At 48.4% G+C, this 25,100-nt stretch overlaps 1 protein-coding gene across 2 annotated transcripts in view; it reads left to right on the top strand.

Annotated features, from left to right (window-relative positions):
* The window catches only part of col5a1 (procollagen, type V, alpha 1), a 357,252-nt gene that overhangs the window by 121,801 nt on the left and 210,351 nt on the right, over positions 1 to 25,100 (top strand). For both annotated transcript variants that reach the window (XM_078550223.1, XM_078550222.1), the window contains exons 5-9: positions 13,407 to 13,541; positions 18,416 to 18,553; positions 19,627 to 19,824; positions 21,380 to 21,637; positions 22,455 to 22,511. In XM_078550223.1, the coding sequence (XP_078406349.1) occupies positions 13,407 to 13,541; positions 18,416 to 18,553; positions 19,627 to 19,824; positions 21,380 to 21,637; positions 22,455 to 22,511 (786 nt within the window). The remainder of the gene's footprint in view (positions 1 to 13,406; positions 13,542 to 18,415; positions 18,554 to 19,626; positions 19,825 to 21,379; positions 21,638 to 22,454; positions 22,512 to 25,100) is intronic.

Genomic DNA, 25,100 nt, shown 5'->3' with positions numbered 1-25,100 from the left:
CGCCTGGCTGTAATCGTCATGTTGTAATCGGCATGTTGTAATCGTCACGCTATAATCATCACATAATTGTCACGTTGTGATTATCATATTATAATCATCATGCTGTAATCGCCACACTGTAACCGCCATGCTGTAATCGCCACACTCTAATTGACTGGCTCTAATCACCACGCCGTAATCGCCTGGCTGTATTTGTCATGTTGTAATCGTCTCGTTGTAAGCATTACACTGTAATCGCCACATTGTAATCGCCTGGCTGTAATCATCACACTGTAATCATCATGTTGCAATTGTTACGCTGTAATCATCACGTTACAATTATCACATTGCAATCATCACATTGCAATCGTTACCCTTTAATCTGCAGCAGTTCAAGAAGGCAGCTCACCACCACCTTCCAAAGGGCAACTAGGGATGGGCAATAAATGCTGGCCCAGCCAGCAAAGCTCACATCCCGTGAATGATTTTTTAAAAATCGCGATGCTGTTATTGCCTGGCTGTAATTGTCACGTTGTAATTGCCTGGCTCTAATTGTCACGCTGTAATTGTCACGTAATCATCAAGCTGTAATCGCCGTGTTGTAATCATCACGTTGTAATTGCCTGGCAGTAATCGTCACTATGTAATTCCCATGCTGTAATTGGCTGGCTGTAATCGTCACACTGCCATCGAGACTCTCAATGCTGTAATCTTCAGACTGCCATTGTCACCCTACAAACTTCTCACTTTCTGTGGCTATAAAACAATTTTGAAATACAATGTTCATCTGGCTTTGGTGGAGTTCTCCTGCTCTTGCCCACCCTTCATATTATCAGGCTTATTGTGCACATCAGCACATGAGGATTCACTACTATTTCTTTAAAGAGTGTAATCAGCATGCACCACACACAGGCTGTCACACACAGGCTGTGTCACACAGGCTCTCAGGCTGTGTCACACACAGGCTGTCACACACAGGCTGTCACTCAGAGGCTGTCACACAGGCTGTCACTCGTAGGCTGTGTCACACAGGCTGTCACTCACAGGCTGTGTCACACAGGCTGTCACACAGGCTGTGTCACACAGGCTGTGTCACACACAGGCTGTGTCACACAGGCTGTGTCACATGGCTGTCACTCACAGGCTGTCACACAGGCTGTGTCACACAGGCTGTCACACACAGGCTGTTACTCATAGGCTGTCACACAGGCTCTCACAGGCTGTGTCACACACAGGCTGTCACACACAGGCTGTGTCACATAGGCTGTCACACACAGGCTGTGTCACACACTGGCTGTTACTCATAGGCTGTCACACAGGCTCTCACAGGCTATGTCACACATAGGCTGTCACACACAGGCTGTCACACACAGGCTGTGTCACATAGGCTGTTACACACAGGCTGTCACTCACAGGCTGTCACACAGAGACTGTCACTCATAGGCTGTCACACACAGGCTCTCACAGGCTGTGTCACACAGGCTGTCACACACAGGCTGTGCCACATAGGCTGTCACACACAGGCTGTCATACAGGCTCTCACAGGCTGTGTCACACAGGCTGTGACAAACAGGCTGTGCCACATAGGCTGTCACACACAGGCTGTCACACAGGCTCTCACAGGCTGTGTCACACAGGCTGTCACATATTTCTATACTGAGGTTTTGTGTGAGACTTCAAAAAAAATGCATAAACACAGACATTTTTTCAATCACACGGAAACTCTCTGGAGCGACAGTTAATAGCTGACCCAAGGGTGTGTACTGCTGTACTCAGCAGCTCTGTAATAATCCTGGGCAGATAGGAGCAGCCTTTGTGCTGAAAGCACCTGACCTGCAATCTGAAACTTTCAAGTACTTTTGAGTGTTATAGACCCTTTACTCTGACTGACCCTAGGCCTTAAAGGGACATAGCTGCACCTTAGCAGCAGAATAATGCATTGTGTGAGTCGTGTTCTAACTCTTCATATCACCCAATGGGCCCTGGTCTGCCTTTTTGTGGGATGTGTGGAACACTTTAGTCCAGTCTTCCTCAGCCCGCCTCCTTCACTCTGTGTCTGCTCCCTTGATGACTGTATCAGTGCTGTCTCCCGCTCTCGCCCTGAACTGGAAAATTTCATCAACATTGCTTCCACTTGTCACTCTTACCTCACCTTCACATAGTCCAACTCTTCCCTTCCCTCCCTTAACTCTCTGTCTCCATTTCTGGGGATAGACCACAAACTAAATTCAGAACAGACCCCCACAGCTACCTTGACCAACCTATTGGCGATCCCTCAGAGCGAGGAGGATGCTTGCCATGGAGCCCTAACGTAGAGAGGAAGAGAGAGAGAAAAAAAAGGGGGGGGAGAAAGAGAGAGAAGGGCCGAACAAGATAGGAGTGAAGTCATTGCAAGGAGGTGGAAAAGGGAAAGTAACTGTCTAAGAAAGATGCAGAACTAAGAAGGAAAAAAAATCCACATTCCACATCCACAGTCAGTCATGGGTCAGTCCGTTGGTCAGCCTGTGCTTGATGAGGTGTTGTGCACCTTCTTGAGCTTCCTTCTTGCTCTGGCGTCTTCAGCCTTCATCAGCGATACCTTGATGAAGCCATCATGGGTGGCCCAAGGTACTCTCTCCCCAGCTCTTGAGGTCAGAGTCAACCTTCAAGTAGGTTTTCAGGGTATCTTTGAAACGTTTTTGTGGCCGCCCTGTGACCTGTGGCCAGTTGCGAGCTGGGGGTAGAGAGCACACTTCGGAGGGCGAGTGTTTGGCATTCTGATGCAGTGGCCTGTCTAGTGCAGTTGCCCCACAAGAATGGTTGCTCTATGCTCAGGATGCCTGCTTCCTGGAAGATGATTGTGTTTGTCCATCCAGGTAGTGCATAGGATCTTCCGTAGGCAGCACTGACGGGATGTCTCGAGCTTTATCAGGTGTCGATGATATGTCACCCAGGTTTCACAGCCGTAGAGGAGTGTCAGGAGAATGACTATCTTGTGGAGTTAACTCCATGTCCTCACACCCCATTTCCGGTCGGACTCTACTCCATTTCTCCTTCTCCGTTGCATCTGTTCCAATGATACAATCTTCCATACCAACATTTCCAATTTATCTTCCTTTTTCCTCAACTATCAATTCCCCCACCATGGTTGACAGGGCCCTCCACCATGTCCGATCTATTTCCTGCACTTCTATTCTCACCCCTTCTCCTCCCTCCCAGAACAGCGATAGGGTTCCCCTTGTCCTCACCTTCCACCCCACCAGCCTCCACATTCAACGGATCATCCTCCAGCATTTCTGCCATCTCCAGCAGAATGTCACCTTCCCCTGCCCTCCCCTTTCAGAATCCCATAGGGACTGTTCCCTTCCAGAGTGGCCAAGGTCCACTCCTCAGTCATCCTCAACACATCCCCCTTTCCCACGACACCTTTCCATGCAAGTGCTGGAAATGCAATACCTGCCCATTTACCTCCTCCCTTCTCACCATCCAAGGCCCCAAACACTCCTTCCCAAGTGAAACACTGATTTACTTGTACTTCTTTCAGTTTAGTATACGGTATTCACTGCTCACAACGTGGTCTCCTCTACAATGGGGAGATGAAAGGCGGACTGGGTGACTGCTTTGTGGAACACCTCCGTTCAGTCCGCAAACGTGACCCTGAGCTTCCTGTCGCTTGTCATTTGAATTCTCCACCTTGCTCCCACTTTGACCTTTCTGTCCTCAACCTGCTGCAGTGTTCCAATGGAGCTCAACACAAGCTCGAGGAACAGCACCTCATCTTTCATCTCGGCACTCTGCAGCGTTCTAAACTCAACGCAGAGATCAACAGTTTTAGTCCCTGACCTCTGTCTCCATATTGTTTTGTGTTTCTTTGCTGGCTTGTTTCATTCACTCTTGTTTCTCTCTTATCAGCGATTCCTGATCCTGCCATTCACACCTCCTCTAGAAACATCTTTTATTTCTTCCTTTGTCCCTTTGGCCTTGCACCACCAATCGTTTTGTCATTGACCCTCTCCTATCACAGACCTTCCCTTTTGTTCTTCCCCACACCCCTCCCCCTTTCGCTCGTTCAAAACCTATTCCAATTCTAACTTTCCCCAGTCTGAGGAAAGGTCACAGGTCTGAAACGTTACCTCTGGCCGGAATTTTCCGGTCCGGCCCTCCATGGGACCAGAAACTCCTGCCCAAAGTTAATGGGCCTTTGGTTGGTCTGTCAAATTTTCCATCCTGTCCGCGACGATTCATCTCACGGAAGAGACCAGAAAACCCCGGCCTCTGTTTCTCTCTCCACAGAAGCTGCCCGACCTGCTAAGTATTTCCGGCATTTTCTGTTTTTATTAGCTTTCCAACACAGTGCTCCACCTGACTCCCTGTGAGCAATGAGTATTTTTGAAGGAAGCACCTTTCAGAAAGGTTTGCGATGATGAATTGAAGTTAGGTGCTGGCCGTGTGTGCTGCTCCTTGTCCGCAGAGTCAGAATCTGTTGTTCCACCTGGTTTCTGGGGTGTGACTGAGTTTGGATGTGTGTCCATTTTAAATGGCGTTTGGTTTTAATTCAATCCTATTGCAGCTGGTTTTTGTACAATGTTACACTGCATCTGATTCCACACCAAGGAAATACATTTGTGACTTTTGTGAATTATTGAGCTATTTTTCACTTCACTTTGTCTTCCTCTCCCTCATTCTGCTTCTCCCTCCACCCTTCTCTTCACCTTTCATTCTTTCTCACTTTCCCTTTCTCCCCTCTCTCTCTCACTCTCCTTGTGCCTGTTCATTCTTCCTCTCCCCATCCTCTCTCTCTGTGCTCACCATTCACTCTCCCTCTCTTCACACATTTTTCCAATCTACCCCTCTTCTTCTTTTTCTACCACTGCAGTTTCCTGTTTCACTCCTCTCCAAATTTCTCTCTCTCTTCCCCTTCCCTCTTTCTCTCCCTCTTGCTCTCCCTCTCTCTCGTTCTTTATCTCTCGCTCTCCCTCTCTCTTGCGCTCTCTGCCTGTCTCCCTCTCTCTCCATCTTTTCCTCAGTTGTTGCTGCTTTGTCTGGTTTATGGAATCCATTTGGTTTCACATGTTCTGATATATCTTCACGCGATAAATAACATGAAGTTAAATGATTATTAAATACTCAATCCTTTGGAAAGGATTCTTGAAAAGGCTGAATATTTAACAACCCCCTTTTCATTACTGAGTCACAATGACATGATGCCAGTCTGTACCAATGTTAGCCACCCTATGCTCACTACCCTACCTGCCTGAATCACTCAACCCTCAATACACAACCCCAAACACTCAACCCTCACCATTCAGCATCCAGTACTCACACCTCACCCCTCAACAATCAACTCTCAGCACTCAACACTCCAACACCCCACACCCAGCCATGATGCTGAGTGACAGTGAGAATTGATTGGCGATGTGGTTTCGGGGAGGGAGAGTGTGCAAGTTGGAAGATTTGGAGATTGGGAGGAGCACAAACAGGAAGTTTTGGTCTGACTGATTTTGATTAAAACAGAGAGAAGGTGACACATGTTGGCACAGGTGGAATTTCTCTCCTTGTTTTGACTGTGGCTGCAGCTGTTACTGCATTTCTCAGATCAGTTTGCTCTCCGATCACAGCTGCCTTTCAGGTTTTCGAAATGAAAGGCTTTGAGCGGCAGCTGCACGACATCATTGTGTCTGAGGCTCACAGCCATGTCTCTCTCCACATGGGGGGTCTCACTTAGATGGACTGGGGAAAAGCAAATTGTTGACAACAAACAGGAGGTGGGGAGGACAGGACAGTTTAGCTGGGGGAAGGACAGAGATTCAGTTGTTTAACATGGAGCAGAGTTCCTTAAAGAGGGAATATCAATGCAATCTATTTACATCAGCATTCAGTGCAGCGCTCCCTCAGGACTGACCCTCTGACAGTGCGGCACTCTCTCAGGACTGACCCTCTGACAGTGCAGCACTCCCTCAGGACTGACCCTCTGACAGTGCGGCACTCCTTCAGGACTGACCCTCTGACAATGCAGCACTCCCTCAGGACTGACTCTCTGACAGTGCAGCACTCCCTCAGTACTGACTCTCTGACAGTGCAGCACTCCCTCAGTACTGACTCTCTGACAGTGCAGCACTCCCTCAGTACTGACTCTCTGACAATGCAGCACTCCCTCAGTACTGACCCTCTGACAGTGCGGTGCTCCCTCAGTACTGACTCTCTGACAGTGCGGTGCTCCCGCAGTACTGACCCTCCAACAGTGCGGTGCTCCCTCAGGACTGACTCTCTGACAGTGCAGCACTCCCTCAGTACTGACTCTCTGACAATGCAGCACTCCCTCAGTACTGACCCTCTGACAGTGCGGTGCTCCCTCAGTACTGACTCTCTGACAGTGCGGTGCTCCCGCAGTACTGACCCTCCAACAGTGCGGTGCTCCCTCAGTACTGACTCTCTGACAGTGCGGCGCTCCCTCAGTACTGACCCTCTGACAGTGCGGTGCTCCCGCAGTACTGACCCTCCGACAGCGCGGCACTCTGTCAGTACTGACCCTCTGACAGCACGGCGCTCCCTCAGTACTGACCCTCCAACAGTGCGGCACTCCGTCAGTACTGACCCTCCGACAGTGCAGCACTCCCTCAGTACTGACCCTCCGACTGCAGCACTCCCTCAGTACTGACCCTCTGACAGTTCCCTCACTAATTCACTGGGAGTGTCAGCCTAGATTTTGTGCTTCAGGCCCAGGTTTTTGCCTCTCTGTTGTGACGTAAATTGCAGAACTGCCCAAACATCACAGGTCCTGCCCCCTAACGCAGCACTTCCCAATTTCCTGGGGACAGCACGCAGGCAGTTGGTCATTTAAATCACCAGTTGGCACCACTGTCGTGGGATTTTGGTTGGCAAGGAGTGTGAAACCCGGAATGTATAGATTTAAACGTTGGACACAGGGCCAGAGCCCTGAGGCAGGCCTACTGCCCAGCCCACCTCCACACTCAGCATCCTTCACAGGGTCACCCGCCCAACTTCTAACCCACCCCACCCCCCAACCCGGACTTAAAATTCAACTCCTGGGCAGCCATTTTTAAAGGTTGGGTTCACAAAGCCAGGAATTCTTTCAACCTGACCTGGGAGCAAAAATCTGGGCCTCATTTCCTTGAGTGGGATTTGAATCCATGACCTTCAGAGACGTGTGCTACCCACTGGCTTCCAAAGGGACTGGGCAAGGCTGCTCTCCAGCATCTACTCAGAATGTGTGTACAGAATGCCAGCAAACACCCGGCTACTTCTCTGTGTTTGTTGGGAAAGTGATTGTTAGTGTAGTCAGTGAAGGGCGCGCGTGGAGACAGGCGAATACTCCAGAGTGAGACGGAGACCGAGTAGCGAATTAGGTTGACGCGGGAATTTGGTGCGCAGGGCAAAGAAGTGTGGTAAACATCGGGATCATTCTCAGTTGGGAACCGGAGCAGCTGAGCAGAAACAGACCTGGGTGTAAACCTCACCTTCGGAGCTGAGTTTGAAAAAATATCAAACAGTGACATCACAGGAAAACTGTAAGTTCATTGGTTGGTGAGAAACTGCTATTAGGGAGTGTCTTCAAATAGCTGTAAGTTAGAAAAGCGTATTATTTTTAAAGAAGTAGCTACTTGGTTTTGAGTAAGAAACACTAGGAATAAGGGAAAGTCAGGGCCAGTAAAATAAAGTAATATAAGTAAACCAAAGTAAAATAAAGTTAATGTAAGGGAAGCAAAGTTAAGACATGGCAGGGCAGCTCAGTTGTGTGGAATGTATATCCTGTAATATGTGGGAAGTCATGGCCACCACTGGTGACCTGGAAGACCACATGTGCAGGAAGTGCTGCCAGCTGCAAATATTTGAGCTCCGGGCCTCGGAGCTTGAGCGGCAGCTGGAGTCTCTGTGGTGCATCCGCGAGGGTGAGAGCTTTGTGGATAGCATGTTCAGAGAGGTGGTTACACTGCAGGCTAGGAGCATGCAGGCAGAAGGGAATGGGTGACCGCCAGGCAGTCCAAGAGAACCAGGCAGGTGGTGCAGGAGTCCCCTGTGGTCCTGCTCGCTAATTGGTTTTCCGTTTTGGGTGCTGGTGAGGGCATTGGTTCCTCAGAGGAGTGCAGTCAGACCCAAGTTTGTGGCAACACGAGCAGCTCGACTGTACAGGAGGAGAGGGAGCAGAAAGGAAGAGCAACAGTGATGGGGGTTCGTTATTTAGGGGAACAGACAGGCGTTTCTGCAGCCGTAGATGTGACTCCAGGATGTTGCCTCCCTGGTGCCAGGGTCAAGGATGCCACCAAGTGGCTGCAGGACATTCTTCTGGGGGAGGGTGAACAGCCAGAGGTCGTGGTCTACATTGGTCCTTAGGTAGGAAGGGGGATGTGGTCCAGCAATCGGAATTTAGGGAGCTAGGTAGAAAATTAGCAAGCAGGACCTCAAAAGTAGTAATCTCCGGATTACCCCCAATGCCACGTGCCAGTGAGTACAGAAATAGGAGGATAAGGCAGATGAATGTGTGGCTGGAAAGATGGTGCAGGAGGGAGGGCTTTAGATTCCTGGGACACTGGGACTGGCTCTGGGGGAGATGGCACCTGTACAAGCAGGAAGGGTTGCACCTGAACAGAGCTGGGACTGAGTGTCGGGGCATTTTGCTGGTGCTGACGGGGAGAGTTTAAACTAACTCAGCAGGGGTGTGGGAACCAGGAGAGAGTATTAGAAAGTAATACCAAGGTGCACAAAATACTGGGAGAGACGGATAGCACTAGAATAGAGAATAGTAAGTTAACTGGTGGAGTCAGAGTAAGGGAGAAAGTAATGGGGTGGAATTTTACGCCAGTGGGAGCTTACGGCCTTGTCGAAGTCAGGAGAGTTTAGGACGACTCCCCAAATTTTACAGCCCTGTCCTCTCTGTGACGGGACCATAAAATTCTGGCCATGAAGTCTAAATCAGGGTGATACTGCATGTGAGTGAATGCGCGGAGCATGGTAAATAAGATTGCTGAGGTACAGGCGCAGAGTGCCATGTTTTTTTTATTCATCGATGGGATGTGGGCTGCGCTGGCTGGGCCAGCATTTATTGCCCGTCCCTAGTTGCCCTTGAGAAGCTGGTGGTGAGCTGCCTTCTTGAACCGCTGCAGTCTGTGTGGTGTAGGTACACCCACAGTGCTGTTAGGGCTATGATGTTGTGGTGATAACAGGGATCTGGCTGAAGGAAGGGCAGGACTGGGTGTTAAATATTCCTGGGAACAAGGTGTCCAGGAAAGATCGGGCAGGAAGAAAAGGGGGAGGGGTGGCGATATTGGTTAAGAAGAGCATTGCAGTGCTGGAGAAAGAGGATGTCCCAGAGGGTTTAAGGACAGAATCAATTTGGCTCGAGCTAAGGAACAAAAAGGGTGCAATTACATTGCTCGGTGTAGTCTATAGACTGCCAACTAGTGAGAAGGATGTAGAAGAACAAATCTGCAGAGAAATTACAGAGAGATGCTAGCATTATAGAGTAGTTATAATGGGGGGCTTTAATTACCCGAATATATAGTGGGATAGTGATAGTATAAGGGCAGAGAAGGGACAAGTGTTCCTAGATTGTATTCAGGAGAATTTTCTACAGCAGTATGTGTCCAATCCAACAAGAAAAGAGGCACTCTTGAACCTGGTTCTTGGAAATGAGGTGGGCCAAGTAGATCAAGTGTCAATGGGGGCACATTTAAGAGACAGTGATCATTGTATCATAAGGTTTAGGATGATGATAGAAAAGGACAATAGGCAATCCAGAGTAAGAATAATTAACTGGATAAGAGCTGACTTCAATGGGGCAAGAACGGAGCTGGGCCAGATAGACTGGAAAGAAGGATTGGCAGGAAAAACTGTCGCTGAACAATGGGCTACCTTCAAAAAAGAATTGGTTCGGGCACAGTCAAGGTACATTCCCTCAAAAGGGAAAGATAGGGCAAACAAATCCAGAGCTCCCTGGATGAAAAAGGAGATAGAAATTAAGATAAAGAAGAAGAAGTGTGCTTATGACAGGTGTCAGGTAGAAAATACAATTGAGAACCAAGAGGAATACAGAAGGTTCAGAGGGGAGGTGAAAAAGCATATTAGAGAAGCGAAAAGGGATTATGAGAAAAGACTGGCAGCCAATATAAAGGGGAATCCCAGTCTTCTATAGACATATAAATAGTAAAGGGATGGTAAAAGGAGGAGTGGGGCCAATTAGGGACCTAAAAGGAAATTTACACATGGACGATGGGGCCATGGCTGAGATATTAAACGAATATTTTGCATCCATCTTTACCAAGGAGGTAGATGCTATCCAGGCCATGGTGACAAATGGGGAAACTCTGTCACCAGAAGGGTTCAAAATTGACAAGGAGGAAGTGTTGAATAGACTGTCAGTGTTTAAAGTTGACAAGGCACCGGGACCAGATGAGATGCATCCAAGGATATTGAAGGAAGTGAGAGTAGAAATTGCAGGGGCACTGGCCATAATCTTTCAGTCTTTCCTAGACTCAGGAGAGGTGTCAGAGGACTGGAGAATTGCAAACAATACACCCTTGTTCTAAAAAGGTTGTAAGTATAAGCCCAGCAATTAGAGCAGTCAGTTTAACTTCAGTAGTGGAGAAGCTTCTAGAAACAATTATTTGGGATAGAATTAGCAGTCACATGGAAAAATATGGGTTGATTAGGAAGAACCAGCATGGATTTCTTAAGGGAAACTTGCTGGAGTTTTTTGAAGAGGTAATAGAGAGGGTTAATGAGGGTGATGCTGTTGATGAGGTTACATGGACTTTCAAAAGGCATTTGATACAGTGCCACATAACAGAATTGTGGGAAAAGTTATAGTTCATGGAATAAAAGGGGCAGTAGCAACGTGGATACAAAATTGGCTAAGTGATAGGAAACAGCGAGTAATGATTAATGGATATTTTTCAGGCTGGAGGAAGGTTTGTAGTGGAGTTCCCCAGGGGTCGGTATTGGGATCCTTGCTTTTCCTATAAATAATCTAGATCTTGGTGTGCAGGGGATAATTTCAAAGTTTGCGGATGATATGAAACTTGAGAGTGTTGTGAACTGTGAGGAGGACAGTGTAGAACATCAAAAGGACATAGACAAGTCGGTGGAGTGGGCAGATAGGTGGCAGATGAAGTTCAATGCGGAGAAGTGTGAGGTGATGCATTTTGGTAGGAAGAACATGGAGAAACAATATGAAATAAGGGGTACAATTCTAAAACGGGATGCAGAGGGACATGGGTGTACACGTGCATAGATCATTGAAGGTGGCAGGACAGGTGGAGAGAGCAGTTAATAAAGCATATAGTATCCTGGGCTTTATTAATGTGGGCATTGAGTACGAGAACAAGGAGGTTATGCTGAATTTATATAAGATACTCGTTAGACCTCAGCTGGAATATTGTGTATAGTTCTCGGCGCCACATTATAGGAAGGATGTGAACGCATTGGAGAGAGTGCAGAAGAGGTTTACAAGAATGGTTCCAGGGATGAGAAACTTCAGCTATGAGGATAGATTGGAGAGGTTGGGACTGTTCTCCTTGGAGAGAAGAAGGCTAAGAGGAGATTTGATAGGGATGTTCAAAATCATGACAGGGCTGGACAGAGCAGATAGGGAGAAGCTGTTCCCACTCATGAAAGGATCAAGAACGAGAGGACACAGATTTAAAGTGATTTGCAAAAGAAGCAAATGTGACGTGAGAAAAAGCTTTTTCACACGACCAGTAGTTCAGGTCTGGAATGTCCTGCCTGGGAGTGTGGTGGAGGCAGGTTCAATCGAGGCATTCAAGAGGACACTAGATGATTATTTGAATAGAAACAATGTGCAGGGGTACGGGGAAAAAGCAGGGCAATGGCACTAGGTCATAATGCTCGTTTGGAGAGTCAGTGCAGACACGATGGGTTGAATGGCCTCCTTCTGTGCCATTAAAATTCTGTCATTCTGTGATCTCGGGGAGAAAGTGTGTTTGAAAGGCTGGGGTTTAGAGAAGATTTTGAATGTGGGAAGGATCTTGTTCCTCTGAGATTGGAGCAGCTCTGAATTCTCATCACTCACTAATATTGATAGTAAATTCTCTTCATTAATGCTGTCCTGTGAATGGACTGGACCCTAAATCCCCAAAAGCAGGACCCAATCTATCTCTGATTCAGGGTCGCCTGAAGCTATTCTCCTGGTGTCCTGGCCATTCTACAACAACCAGCATTGATATGGCACCTTTAACAAAACAGGATATTCCTAAGGGACATCTCAGGGGCATAAATCGGACGAACGTTTGACACTGAGGCACGTCAGGGGGTATGAGGGCAGGTGGCCAAAAGAGGGTCTTTTTTTTGTTCATTCATGAGATGTGGGCATCACTGGCTAGACCGGCATTTATTGCTTATCCCTAATTGCCCTTGTTCAGAGGGCATTTAAGAGTCAACCACATTGCTATGGATCTGGAGTCATATGTAGGCCAGACCAGGTAAGGACAGCGGATTTCCTTCCCTAAAGGGCATTAGTGAAGTAGTTGGGTTTTTATGACAATCGGCGATGGTTTCACAGTCATCATTAGACTTTTAATTCCAGATTTTTATTGGATTCAAATGGGGGGATTCAAACTCAGGTCCCCAGAGCATTATTACCCCTGGGTTTCCAGATTACCAGTTGAGTGACAATGCCACTACGCCACCGCCTCCCAAGGCTAGTTAAAGGAAGAGAGAGGGGCAGAGAAGTTTAGGGGGGGCAATTCCATAGCTTAGGGCCCAGGCAGCTGAAGGCACGGCCACCAATAGTGAAGCAATGGAACTCGGGGATGCTCAAGAGGTCAAAATTGGAGGAATGCGGAGATCCAGGATCTCAAACATCTTCAGATTAACTGACGACAGTATTGATCTGATCGCTGTTTATACCATCTTGCTGTCTGTAAAATGGCCGCTGCACTTGCCTACACACTGAGAGCTGATTGGATGTGAGCTGATTGGATTGAGGCTTCCAGCGGCAGGAGGGTCGGTAACCAGAGGGACACAGATTGAAGAGAATCGGTAAAAGAAGCAGAGGGGAGTTTAGAATTTTTTTTTACACAGTGAGGTTGTTGTGATCTGGAAGGTGCTGCCTGAAAGGGCGGTGAAAGCAGATTCAATAATAACTTTCAAAAGGGAATTGGAGAAATGCTGGAAAAGGAGAAACGTACAGGACTGTGGGGAAAGAGCAGGGGGAGTGAGATTAATTGGATAGACCTGTCAAAGGGCCGGCACAGGCGCAATGGGCTGAATGGCCTCGTCCTGTGCTGTAAGATTCTATGCTGGAAATCTGCATTTAAAATACTGTATAGAAAATAATGGGAATGCTGTAATGAAAGGAATATTGTTAATATAATAATATTAATATTGTTAATATTTGAGGCCTAGTCCATGTTTGCCAGGCCACTTTGTTTTCTGGTCCGTTGTCACTGACATAATTTTTGTCCTTGTTACAGGGTGACATCCAGCAACTCCTGATCGTACCTGACCACAGAGCAGCTTATGATTACTGTGAACATTACAGCCCTGACTGTGATAATCCCCTACCCGACTCACCACAGTCTCAGGATCCCAGCCTTGATGACTATGACGTAAGTTCTTTCTTTCAGCAGTTTGTGATGGACCTCGCATTTGGTCTTCTGGTGCCACAGTGCCTGAGCAGACTCACAATCCCATCGTCCCGAGCGACCACATTGTGGGGTCACCAATTCACCCTTGGCCCTATCCCAGCAGGCTATGTCATCAGGATGGGGGAAATGTGGGGGAGTCCCCACACTCCTGCCATTGGTTGCTCACAGCCCTCCTCACCTTTGGTCCATGGCCAGTTAGGGAGAGAGCGAGACTCACTCTTACCTGATAGGCTGTTTGACTGAGTCAAATTCATCCAATTTTCCCCAATTGCTATGTTTTTAAATTTAGAATGAAAACCATTCAAAGAAAATGAAAAAGTCACTGGACTATTTGTGATGTTCCTTGTGTGCATCCTCCTGGTTGTTTACAGCCATAGTCAGGAAATAAATCTCCAATTCCAGGAGACTCCAGGCCAATCCCTTATCACCTTGGCTGCCCTGCTTAACATGACTGTGGGTTGGGGTTGTGGAGGTGTAGTTCTGCCTGGGACTGAGACACAATTGTTTCCAACTCTTGGCCCTGTGTACTATATTCGCAAAATCCTATCCATGGTCAGTCAATGGCTCCTGCAAATTTCCCCCATCCTGTCCCCCCTCGAATGACACCCACACACACACACCCTGGGCTGCAGCGCGGAAGCACAAGGAAGGAATCCAACATCATTATTTGGGATTTGTAAATTTGAAATGTGTGGGGTGGGGGTATGGATTGATGGTCATGTGATGGGTATGTGTGTGTGGGGATGGGGATGTGTGGGTATGTGTGTGTGGGGTATTTATGCATCGGATATTTGTGTATAGGGTGTTTATGTGTGGAGTATTTTTGTGTGGGGTATTTTTGTGTGGGGTATTTTTGTGTGGGGTATTTGTGTGGGGGGTATTTGTGTGTGGAGTGTTTATTTGTGGGGGTATTTGTGTGTGGGGTGTTTGTGTGTGGAGTGTTTATTTGTGGGGTATTTGTGTGTGGGGTGTTTGTGTATGGAGTGTTTATTTGTGGGGTATTTGTGTGTGGGGTGTTTGTGTGTGGAGTGTTTATTTGTGGGGTATTTGTGTGTGGGGTGTTTGTGTGTAGAGTGTTTATTTGTGGGGTATTTGTGTGTGGGGTGTTTGTGTGTGGAGTGTTTATTTATGGGGTATTTGTGTGTGGGGTATTTATGTGTGGGGTATTTATGTGGGGGGTATTTGTGTGTAGAGTGTTTATTTGTGGGGTATTAGTGTGTGGGGTGTTTGTGTGTGGGGTGTTTGTGTGTGGGGTATTTGTGTGTGGGATGTTTCTTTGTGGGGTGTTTGTGTGTGGGGTATTAGTGTGTGAGGTATTAGTGTGTGGGGTATTTGTGTGTGGGGTATTTGTGTGTGGGGTATTAGTGTGTGGGGTATTAGTGTGTGGGGTATTTGTGTGTGGGGTGTTTGTGTGTGGGGTATTTGTGTGTGGGGGTATTTGTGTGTGGAGTGTTTATTTGTGGGGTATTTGTGTGTGGGGTATTTGTGTGTGGGGTATTTGTGTGTGGGGTATTAGTGTGTGGGGTATTTGTGTGTGGGGTATTTGTGTGTGGGGTATTTGTGTGTGGGGTATTTGTGTGTGGGGTATTTGTGTGTGGGGGTATTTGTGTGTGGAGTGTTTATTTGTGGGGTATTTGTGTGTGGGGTATTTGTGTGTGGGGTATTTGTGTGTGGGGTATTTGTGTGTGGGGTATTAGTGTGTGGGGTATTAGTGTGTGGGGTATTAGTGTGTGGGGTGTTTATTTGTGGGGTATTAGTGTGTGGGGTATTTGTGTGTGGGGTATTTGTGTGTGGGGTATTTGTGTGTGGGGTATTAGTGTGTGGGGTATTAGTGTGTGGGGTGTTTGTGTGTGGGGTGTTTGTGTGTGGGGTGTTTGTGTGTGGGGTATTAGTGTGTGGGGTATTAGTGTGTGGGTATTAGTGTGTGGGGTATTAGTGTGTGGGGTATTAGTGTGTGGGGTATTTGTGTGGGGGGTATTTGTGTGTGGGGTATTAGTGTGTGGGGTATTAGTGTGTGGGGTATTTGTGTGTGGGGTATTAATGTGTGGGGTATTAGTGTGTGGGGTATTTGTGTGTGGGGTATTAGTGTGTGGGGTATTAGTGTGTGGGGTATTAGTGTGGGGGGTATTTGTGTGGGGGTATTTGTGTGTGGGGTATTAGTGTGTGGGGTATTAGTGTGTGGGGTATTAGTGTGTGGGGTGTTTATTTGTGGGGTATTAGTGTGTGGGGTATTTGTGTGTGGGGTATTTGTGTGTGGGGTATTAGTGTGTGGGGTATTAGTGTGTGGGGTATTAGTGTGTGGGGTGTTTGTGTGTGGGGTGTTTGTGTGTGGGGTGTTTGTGTGTGGGGTGTTTGTGTGTGGGGTATTAGTGTGTGGGTATTAGTGTGTGGGGTATTAGTGTGTGGGGTATTAGTGTGTGGGGTATTTGTGTGTGGGGTATTTGTGTGTGGGGTATTAGTGTGTGGGGTATTTGTGTGTGGGGTATTAATGTGTGGGGTATTAGTGTGTGGGGTATTTGTGTGTGGGGTATTAGTGTGTGGGGTATTAGTGTGTGGGGTATTAGTGTGGGGGGTATTTGTGTGGGGGGTATTTGTGTGTGGGGTATTAGTGTGTGGGGTATTAGTGTGTGGGGTATTAGTGTGTGGGGTATTAGTGTGTGGGGTATTAGTGTGTGGGGTATTTGTGTGTGGGGTATTTGTGTGTGGGGTATTTGTGTGTGGGGTATTAGTGTGTGGGGTATTTGTGTGTGGGGTATTTGTGTGTGGGGTATTAGTGTGTGGGGTATTAGTGTGTGGGGTATTTGTGTGTGGGGTATTTGTGTGTGGGGGTATGTGTCAGGAGTGGATCTAGTTGCCATGGTCCCATTTGGCACAGGCAGCCTTCCATTCACCCATCAACAGCTCAGGATGTGCACTCAAATTGCATTGTGAGTTTAACACTGCAAATCAGTGTGATTTCAATCTCCGAATTAATAAAGGAAAATATATAAAGAAAATTAAATAATAAACACGCCTATTTTACTTCAGCAGCCCTGTGATTTTGCTTTTACTCCCTGCAATGTCCTGGAAATGAATCCATTGTGCGGGGTTCCAGGACAGAGCTGGAGAGTTAGTAACCTAGTGGGGGGAGGGGAGTGGGGGAAGGTTGTTTAAATTAATGAGGGTCTCTTTGTGACACTGAGCTCCAGCAGCTTGCTTACACCTTACTGCCTGTCCGCACGTGGCTCTCCGAGAGAGGGAGAGAAGGAACTGAACTCCCTGTGATCCTGCCACATGTAATCGTTACATTCCATTAGCCTGAGGCCTTCTGTCTCCCAATGTTTACAGAGAGAGGGCAGCTTTTCAAAACGCTTTGTGTAAATATTTAGGATCATTCCTTTAGGATCATTCCTTAGTCTCTGTGGATCTCCTGTGAAAGAACATGAGCCTCAAATATACCAAGAGGCCTTAAGTGGATTTTTGCTCAAGACTTTGGGCTTAAACGTAACCTCTTGGGCCTGTTTTAAAATGAGAACATTAATAGCGGTTTAGCAGGGCCGATGTTTGTATGTCTGTGCCTGGTTAAATTGGCCGTGGCTTATTTTCTGAATTGAGTTCAGGCCTTGTTTCCGACTCTGACTCCCAAATGTTTTCCTCGAGTGCCCCAGTTGGGAGCTTGCAATACCTTGGGACTGCGACTTCCGGGCCTTACAGCTCCTTAAAGGGGCCTCAGGGAAGAAAAGGCCTCAGTACCATTGGGCTGAATTTTGCCGTTGGCGAGCGGGGGGTGGGGCCTGCTCGCCGACGCGCAAAATGACGCAGGATGATGTCGGGTGGGGGGGAACCCCTGACCTCATCCCGCCCCATTTAAATTTTCAGGAAGGAGGGGGCACAGCCAAATCAGCTGCGGGCCCGCCGACCTGTCAATGGCCAATCGAGGACATTGACAGGGTCATTAAAACAATTGAAGGACCTGCCCATCCACCGCCAGGAGCCCCGGCGGGGAATAGAAAAAACATGAAACCTCATCCACCGGCGGGATGAGGTTTCATGTGGGGTTTAAAAAACTTTAATAACGTTTTAGTGAAATTTATTAACATGTCCCATCTCGTGTGACATTGTCACATGAGGGGGACATGTTAAGGATTTTTTTATTTTTCTATTTTTAATGTTTGAACAGCTTTCAGCGATCTCCCTGAGGCAGCACTTAGCCTCAGGGAGATGTGCACTCTCGCATTTGGGGAATTTCCCCCCCCCCGCCCCCCCACCCGCACAGGAAGAGCATAGCGCTTCCCGCCGGGCGTCACGCTGGGTGGGCCTTAATTGGCCCGCCCACTTAAAATGGCGGCGGGGCCCGCTTCTCCGGCAGGGATCGACTTCCCGCCCGCCGGAGATTGGGTCGGGCCCACCCGCCCGCCCGGCAGGCAGAAAATTCTGCCCATTGTGTTTTCTGTGGCACTGGATGGAGAAGACTCACTCCTCCTTACTCCACAGGCGTCAGCTGGCCTCCTGCCCTCGCCCAGTACCCTTCCCCCAGTTTCCTCCCCTTACCCCCTCTCCAGCCCCAGTACCCTTCCCTTCTCCCCATCTTCCCCAGTTTCATTCCCTTACCTACCCCTTTCCCTCTACTCCTCCACACCAACCCTCTCCCCATCCTTCTCCTGCCTTCTTCTCCCCTCATCTACCAGCCCCATATCCTTCATCCTATCCACCTCCCTACACCACCACCTCCCATAGCCCCCTTCCCCTTCTGTTCCCCCATATTTTTGGAAATTGTTTGTCGCCTACTGATCGAGGAAGTGCCTGATCTCCCACCTCCTCGAGCTGTGCTTAAGTGGTTAATGTTTTCTTCACAGAATTTGGAAGAGAGTTATTATTATGAATATCCTTATTATGAAGAATTCCCAGATGATTATAAGGAAGCCCCCACTGAAACAATTCCGGAATATGGAGAACAGATCACAGGACCAATCACTGAAGTGCCAGATCACCAGGTAAACATGGAATGCTGGAGCGAAAATGGGACACTGGGGCACTGGGATAGTGGGATACTGGGATATTGGGATAATGGGACACTGGGGGTGCTGATATGGTGGGATACTGGGATATTGGGCTAATGGGACATTGGGGGGCTGGGATAGTGGGATATTGGGATAATGGGACACTGGGGGTGCTGGTATAGTGTGATACTGGGATATTGGGATAATGGGACATTGGGGGACTGGGATATTGGGATAATGGGACATCAGGGAGCTGGGATAGTGTGATATTGAGATAATGGGACATGCTGGGTGCTGGGATAGTGGGATAATGGAACATTGGGGCTGCTGGGATACTGGGATAGTGGGATATTGGGATAATGGGACACTGGGGGTGCTGGGATATTGGGATAATGGGACATTGGGGGTGCTGGGATAGTGGGATACTGGGATATTGGGATATTAGGACACTGGGGTGCTGGGAAAGTGGGATACTGGGATATTGGGATAATGGGACACTGGGGGTGCTGAGATAGTGGGATACTGGGATATTGGAACAATGGGGCTGCTGGGATAGTGGGATATTGGGATAATGGGACACAGGGCACTGGGATAGTGGGATACTGGGATATTGGGCTAATGGGACACTGGAGCGCTGAGATACTGGGATAATGGGATATTGGGATAATGGGACATTAGGGGCATTGGGATAGTGGGATAATGGGACACTGGGGGTGCTGGGAGAATGGGATACTTGATATTGGGATAATGGGACAATGGGGGGCTGGGATACTGGGATATTAGGGTAATGGGACAGTGGGGGGCTGGGATAGTGGGATATTGGGATAAAGGGACACTGGGGGCACTGGGATAGTGGGATACTGAGATATTGGGATATTGGGGCATTGTGGGGCTGGGATAATGGAATATTGGGATAATGGGTCACTGGGGCGCTGGGGTAGTGGGATAGTGGGATGTTGGGATAATGGGATATTGGGTCGCTGGGATACTGGGACAAAGAGATAATAGAGTAAAAACTGGTGGAATTCATGAGGCTGCAATAATGTTTCTATTTCCTGTCAATATAGGAGAGTGAGACTGAAGCTAAGGAAGAAGTGTTTGCGGAAACTACAGTTACCATCCCAGAAACCACGACTGTAGAATACCCAACAGTAGCGTCAAGCTATTATGATATCTACGGAGAGGACTATTATTATCCATTCACAGATGAAAAATTGGACAAAGAAGATGATGTAGCTTCAAGAAGAGATTGGCTGGACAATCAGGTATTAAATATGTTTTGTTTTTCAGATCCAGTGATGGAAGCTCACAAGTCTGGCCCTGTCCGGAGATTACCCCAATCCGATTTCCATGTTTCCCAATTTTTTCCCCTGACCTCCTGAAGGTGCTGATTATTCCAGGGGTCTGAATTGCACGGGTGTCAGTCCTTCTCTGGGACCTCAGCCACGTGAGCTTTAACACGGATGCTGGAAGCTGATTTCACTTCGGGAAACCTCAATGCTCAGCCTGAACTGTCCAGTTACAGATGTACGGAACTCTGCTCAGAGCCCATCCAGAGTGCCTGGGTTCCACTTGGGACAGCACACCTTCAGGAGGGAGATAACGGCCTTGGAGTGGGTGCAGCCCAGATCCACCAGAATGATACTGGGGTTAAAAGGGTTAATTACGAGGACAGGTTGTACAGACTAGGCTTGAATTCCCTCGAGTATAGAAGATGAAGGGGTGATCTAATCAAGGGGTGTAAGATGATTTGATAGGATTGATAGAGAGAAGCTATTTCCCCTGGCGGGGTTGGGGGCGGGGTGGGGGCTGGTTGAGTTTGTGGGGGGAGTGCAGAACAAGGGGGCAGAACCTTAAAATGAGAGCCAGGTCATTCAGGGGCAATGTCAGGAAGCACTTCCTCACATACAAGGGAGTAGAAACCTGGAACTCTCTCTCACCCCCCCCCCCCCCCCCCCCCAAAAAGCTGTTGAGACTGGGGGTCAATTGAAAATGTCAACACTGAGATTGATATCTTGTTGGGTAAGGGGATTAAGGATTAAGGAATCAAGGCTGGTCAATGAAGTTAAGATTACAGATCAGCTGTGATTTAATTGAACGGAGAAACAGACTTGAAGGGCTGAATGGCCTCCTACTGTCCCCAACATCACTTGCTTTTCAATCGGTGTCACTGGATAATGGCCAAGAACAGGAATCCCGATTGATTATCCCTCTCCCCAGATCTCGAACTGCTCTCTGCATTGATTCAGGAAAGAGCACAGATGGGATCTGGAGTCTTTACAGCTAAATTGCTGACTCATTGTGCATTGAGAGGTGCTGCCCCATCTGCCTGCCTCCCTTTCTTCATCTGTGTACATTTCCAGCATGGAGTTATGTGCAGTGAGTGGGTATTGGGGTGCGGTGGCCCTGGTACAGGATATAGATGCAACCTCATCGTGTCTGAATTAACTCACAGAAGGAAATAACAGTTTGGACCTGTACTCTTAATTCCCAGTTTTTACTGTTTTTCAAGCCTAAGGTAATTCTAGAAATCCCACAGTTTAACATGGCGACTCAATGGGAGGAGGGGAGAGGAGTTTAAAATCCCTGGCACTGTGCCACTCTGCTCACTTGCTTTTCATTGGCAGTTAGATGATACAGGACCCCCCACCACCCTCACCTTGCTTACTGCAGCCTAGCAAAGGTTTGATTAACACAATCTCCATTACAGTTTATATCCTTGTTCTTTATTTGGCCCTGTAAGTGTATCGTTCTGTTGTCATTATGTTGCTCAGTAATGGTGAATTTTTCCTCTTTCCTGTGTTCTGATACCATACAAAGACCCACACTGTTGGCATCGATGTGTTCAGCCACAATGAGACTGTACTGGAAGAAAATCCAGAGTACACTGAGGTGGATTTGGAAGAGACATCAGTTTCAGGGGAAACTGAAGACAAGTTCAATGTAACAACAATCAATGAAGAAGATCCCAACTCATTCTTTGATGACTATGAAGTTTATTACGATTATGAGGATCCTGAAAGTGGATCAGAAGTTGGTCCAGTTTCGCCTGCACGTACAGATACGGACTATGGAAGGGTGAGATCTTCAGATTGTGAAGACTTTTGACTTTAATGGCAACTCTGTGTGGTCCCTTCTAGTTTCCTCTACAATTTATAACCTCGGCCCCCTGACACACCCCTGTTCTCCACACCCTCTCTCCTGCCCACTCTCACTCCCCCTTCCCCTCACCACCTCCCCTCCCCTCCACTCCCCTTACCCTCCCTGTCGCTCTCCCTCCTCCTTGGCCTGCCTCCCCTCGCTCTCCCTCCCCCTCGCTCTCCCTCCCCCTCGCTCTCCCTCCCCCTCGCTCTCCCTCCCCCTCGCTCTTCCTCCCCCTCACTCTCTCACCCTTTGCTCTCCCTCTCCTCGCTCTCCCTCCCCCTCACTCTCCCTCCCCCTCATTCTCCTTCCCCCTCACTCTCCCTCTATCTTTCTCTCCCTCCCCCTTGCTCTCCCTCACCCTCACCATCTCCCCTCCTCCTCGCTTCCCTTACCCTCCCTGTCACGCTCCCTCCCCCTCGCTCTCCCTCTCCCTTGCTCTCCCTCTCCCTTGCTCCCCCGCCCCTCTCCCTTCCCCTACTCTCCCATCCCCTCGCTCTCCCCTCACTCTCCATCCCCTCACTCTCTCTCTCCTCGCTCTCCCACCCCCTCCCCTACACCTTGGTCCCCCTCGCTCTCCCTCCCCTTCACCCCCCCACCCTTCGCTCCCCTCCCCTCCCCCTCACTCTCCCACCATCTCATGTTGATTGTTCTATCTATTAATATCCATCCTCTAGATCATTAATTTGCTAAAATTGGAAGTAAAATTCTGTTGAGTCAAATTAACATGTTCTCTTTTCTTTGTAATCTCTAGGCCAATGGTCCAAGGGGTGAGAAGGGTCAGAAGGGTGAACCGGCCATTATTGAACCTGTGAGTATTCTGGGTGAATACAGCAGTCTGCTCTGGCTGTGTCTCTAGCTGGGTTCCATGTGTCATTCTGTGGGAAGCTTTAGACTCACCTTTGCCTGAGAACCCATCAATGTGTGGCTGGAAGGTTCTGGAAAACAATGAGAAAACAAGGTCCTGTCCAGCGTCTCTCACTCCACCCTCCTGCACACTGGACACTGGCATCCTGCCCTAAACTGGAGCCCTGAGATCTGTCAGCCAGTGACCAGAGTAAGGATCCCACTGGGTTTGGTGTCTTGTGGGGTCATGGTGGAGTCCTGGTTCCATCGAGCGGTGGAGAGATAACATCAGAGCTCAGTCACAATCTTTAAATGTGGGCAGGGGGAGTCTGGAGATACCCAGGGCCATGCAGCTGGGCCATGAGCTAACAGCTACCGCCTGCTCCTCCACCACTACCATCACTTGGTCCTGATCCTGTCACACCCAGGGTATCTATCTGAGATTGACAGTGGAAGCCCCCTGGTTCCAGTGCTCCGGCACTGGCCAGTGAGAGATGCTGCAGAAATCTGCTCTGGTGCTCTATCCAATAGGATGGCTATAGCATTCAAAAAGCTACACGTCTGCCTGCTATTGGTGTGACATCTCTTCAAATGTAGCTGACAGGTAGATGAAGGTGTTTGGATAGAGTAAATAAGGAGAAACTGTTTCCATTGACGCGAGGGTCAGTAACCAGTGAGACACAGATTGAAGAGAATTGGTAGAAGAACCAGAGGGAAAGATGAGAATTTCAAAATCTGAGATGGATGTATTCTGTTGGGTAAGTTTGTTAATGGTAAGGGAATCAAGGGGGTTAAATGGAGTTAAGATACAGATGACCCATGATCTAACTGAAAGGTTCAAGGGGCTGAATTCATGTTGCTCTGTCTTTACCCACTCTGTTTGACACTCAGAGGACAGAGCTACTCTTTAATCCCTTCAAATATGGCAGAGAGGAATAGGAAGGACTTTGATGGAGTAACTGGGAGATACCGCTGGCAGGAGGGGGGTCACACTGACTGGTATCACCAAAACCACTGCCTCTGCCTCTGCCTCTGCTCACAGTGTCACGGCTTTCACACCCCCTCCCAACTCCACTCCCTGAAACCCCCCCCTTCCATTCAAAACCCAACAGGAGAGCTGAATATCTGTAAAACACCCCTCCACCCCCAATACCCACCCCCCGCCAGATAGCAACCTCCGAAAGCAGGAGCTGAGACCCCTGAACATACAGGCTCTGAGCTGCAGAGGGCCCTGGCAGCACACGCTGTGTGGAATTCTGGTCAATTCAATCTGTCCTGCAGCTGGACACAGGAAAATCTGCACAGCAAAATCTATTGATGAGGAAGGTTTTATTCTGCGATTGATTGAGAGAAACAGCGTCCACTGTTTCACAAGACAACATCTGGTAAAATGTCTCGTACATGAGACGATTAACTGGTCACCTTTATGATGCAGCTGTGAGAGGAACCACAACAAAGGCATCAGAATTCTCGAGTCATGGACTGAAGGACTTTCCGATTAAACTGTCCATGGTCCTCATGGGATACACGGCCTCCGTTCTGAATCCCCTATGAGGCTGCATGCTGGGAACTGTTACCTTTAACCTGTCCCTGTGCCTGGAATATAAATGGAGCCAGTTATCCAGGAGGTTCAGGTGGGATCTTGTCCCGAGAACTCAAGGACCATCTTTAAAGCTGCAAAATTCTCATAACTAACTGACTTCTTATTTCTTTAACTACCCAACATGTCTCTCCTCTGACATCACTCCCTGAAAACAGCCCAAAGGACACTTCATAGCGGGAATGGGAATTTATCAGTCATTATCTCCTCAGTTGTAGTCTGATTATATTCAGAGATTTCTCTTCTTACAAAGTCCATTTAGTTTGTGATTTTCAGTCCTTCACTGTTTAACTAGAACACAGGGAGACAGGAACACTGGGCACAAGGACACAGCAACACTGGGAGATAGGGACACTGGGAGATAGGGACACTGGGAGATAGGGACACTGGGAGATAGGGACACAGGAAGATAGGGACACGGGAAGATAGGGACACTGGAAGATAGGGACACAGGAAGATAGGGACACAGGGAGATAGGGACACTGGGAGATAGGGACACTGGGAGATAGGGACACTGGGAGATAGGGACACAGGAAGATAGGGACACTGGGAGATAGGGACACTGGGAGATAGGGACACTGGGAGATAGGGACACTGGGAGATAGGGACACTGGGAGATAGGAACACAGGGAGATAGGGACACTGGGAGATAGAGACACTGGGAGACAGGGACACTGGGAGACAGGGACACTGGGAGATAGGGACACAGGAAGATAGGGACACTGGGAGATAGGGACACTGGGAGACAGGGACACTGGGAGATAGGGACACTGGGAGATAGGGACACTGGGAGACAGGGACACTGGGAGATAGGGACACTGGGAGATAGGGACACTGGGAGATAGGGACACTGGGAGACAGACAGACAGAAACACAAGGACACAGAGAGACAGAAATGCAGGGACATAGGAATATAGGTTTGGAGGGAGGTTATTCAGCCCCTCAAGCCTGTTT

This window comes from Cetorhinus maximus, chromosome 10 (genome assembly GCF_964194155.1).
Source record: "Cetorhinus maximus chromosome 10, sCetMax3.hap1.1, whole genome shotgun sequence".
NCBI classification, from domain to species: domain Eukaryota; kingdom Metazoa; phylum Chordata; class Chondrichthyes; order Lamniformes; family Cetorhinidae; genus Cetorhinus; species Cetorhinus maximus.
Note: the sequence above shows the minus strand (reverse complement) of the source record. Positions and strands in the feature narration are given on the sequence as shown.